Source organism: Penaeus monodon, chromosome 19 (genome assembly GCF_015228065.2).
Source record: "Penaeus monodon isolate SGIC_2016 chromosome 19, NSTDA_Pmon_1, whole genome shotgun sequence".
Classification (NCBI taxonomy): Eukaryota; Metazoa; Arthropoda; class Malacostraca; order Decapoda; family Penaeidae; genus Penaeus; species Penaeus monodon.
Window position 1 is genome coordinate 39,476,583 of NC_051404.1, and position 1,192 is coordinate 39,477,774.

Consider the following 1,192-nt stretch of genomic DNA (forward strand, 5'->3'; position numbering starts at 1 on the left):
AACATAATCTGGAGCACTAAATAAAATTTCATAAAATTATTTCCATTTTTCCATTGTTATTTATTTATCTCTATACTGGTTTATTGTTAATTTGTGTTTCTTGTTTTCTTTTTCCTGTCAATTCCTTGGTTTCTTAATTTCACAACGTATGGTGAGTGAGATTCATTGTCAGCGTTATCTGTTATTATTAAAAAATATATATATATTTTTTTCTGGTAATAAATGCATTTCCTTTAAAATATTTGTGGCAGATTTAAGGATTGCGAGACTGGATTTTGGGGCGTTGGTGGAAGTCCTTGCTTTCTGAATTCTTGTTTGTTTTGTTTTAGTTCCTTTTACTTATTTTTTCATCTCTCCATCTTCCCATAATGTTTACTTAACATGACCAAACAAGGGCGCTTGCTTCTGTACATAATTTCACCTGGTTAGTGGCGTATCGAGAAAGAGCTTCGTCACTCTATCCCGCGCAGGCATTTCCTCGTGTAAACAAGGCAAGTCATGCACTGAAAGAGTAGGGTTTTCCAGCTTTAGTTCCGTTGAAAATCTGCATGTCTTTTGGCTCATTAAGATAATCGATTCTCTTTCAGTGATTTGATTTTACTGAACAGTGCGTCAGGAAACATATTGTGTTGTTTTTCCGATGAAGCATGAAATTTATAGAAAACTGCGGTACATTCATTAACCTGTTGCTGTCTTGTATATCAAGAATGATGATCGTATTTATTATTATGATAAGGAATATCTGATTTGTGCTTAAAATATATTAATGCAGTTAATGTGTGTTAAAACACACTGTTAATATCATTACTGTTAAAACAGTAATGATATTTTTAACGATAATACATATCCCAGGACTTTACAATATCAGTAAAAAAAAATGATAATAATAATAAATAAATACTCCTGGCAGAAAACATAAGTATCATGATCACGTATATACCAACCGTCACTACAACAATCATCATTTCACTCATCACCTCATCATTTCTCTTCCGACTCTCACCACTCCAGGCTGCTCCCAGAATCCCCACGTTGGCTCCTGGCGAAGGGAAAATACGAAGATGCCCTCAAAGTGTTCAAATGGCTCGCGAGGATCAACGGAAGAACTCTGCCACCTGACGAAGTTCTCCTGCAGGCTGTCAAGAACTTAGCAACCCTGGTGGGTTTCCTGGCTTTCTTGGATTTAGATTTA

The 1,192-nt window shown here is 35.4% G+C and overlaps 1 protein-coding gene across 4 annotated transcripts in view; it reads left to right on the forward strand.

Moving 5' to 3' along the window:
• The window catches only part of LOC119585220 (organic cation transporter protein-like), a 16,938-nt gene that overhangs the window by 13,161 nt on the left and 2,585 nt on the right, over positions 1-1,192 (forward strand). For all 4 annotated transcript variants that reach the window (XM_037933876.1, XM_037933873.1, XM_037933875.1 and 1 more), the window contains exon 8: positions 1,012-1,159. In XM_037933876.1, the coding sequence (XP_037789804.1) occupies positions 1,012-1,159 (148 nt within the window). The remainder of the gene's footprint in view (positions 1-1,011; positions 1,160-1,192) is intronic.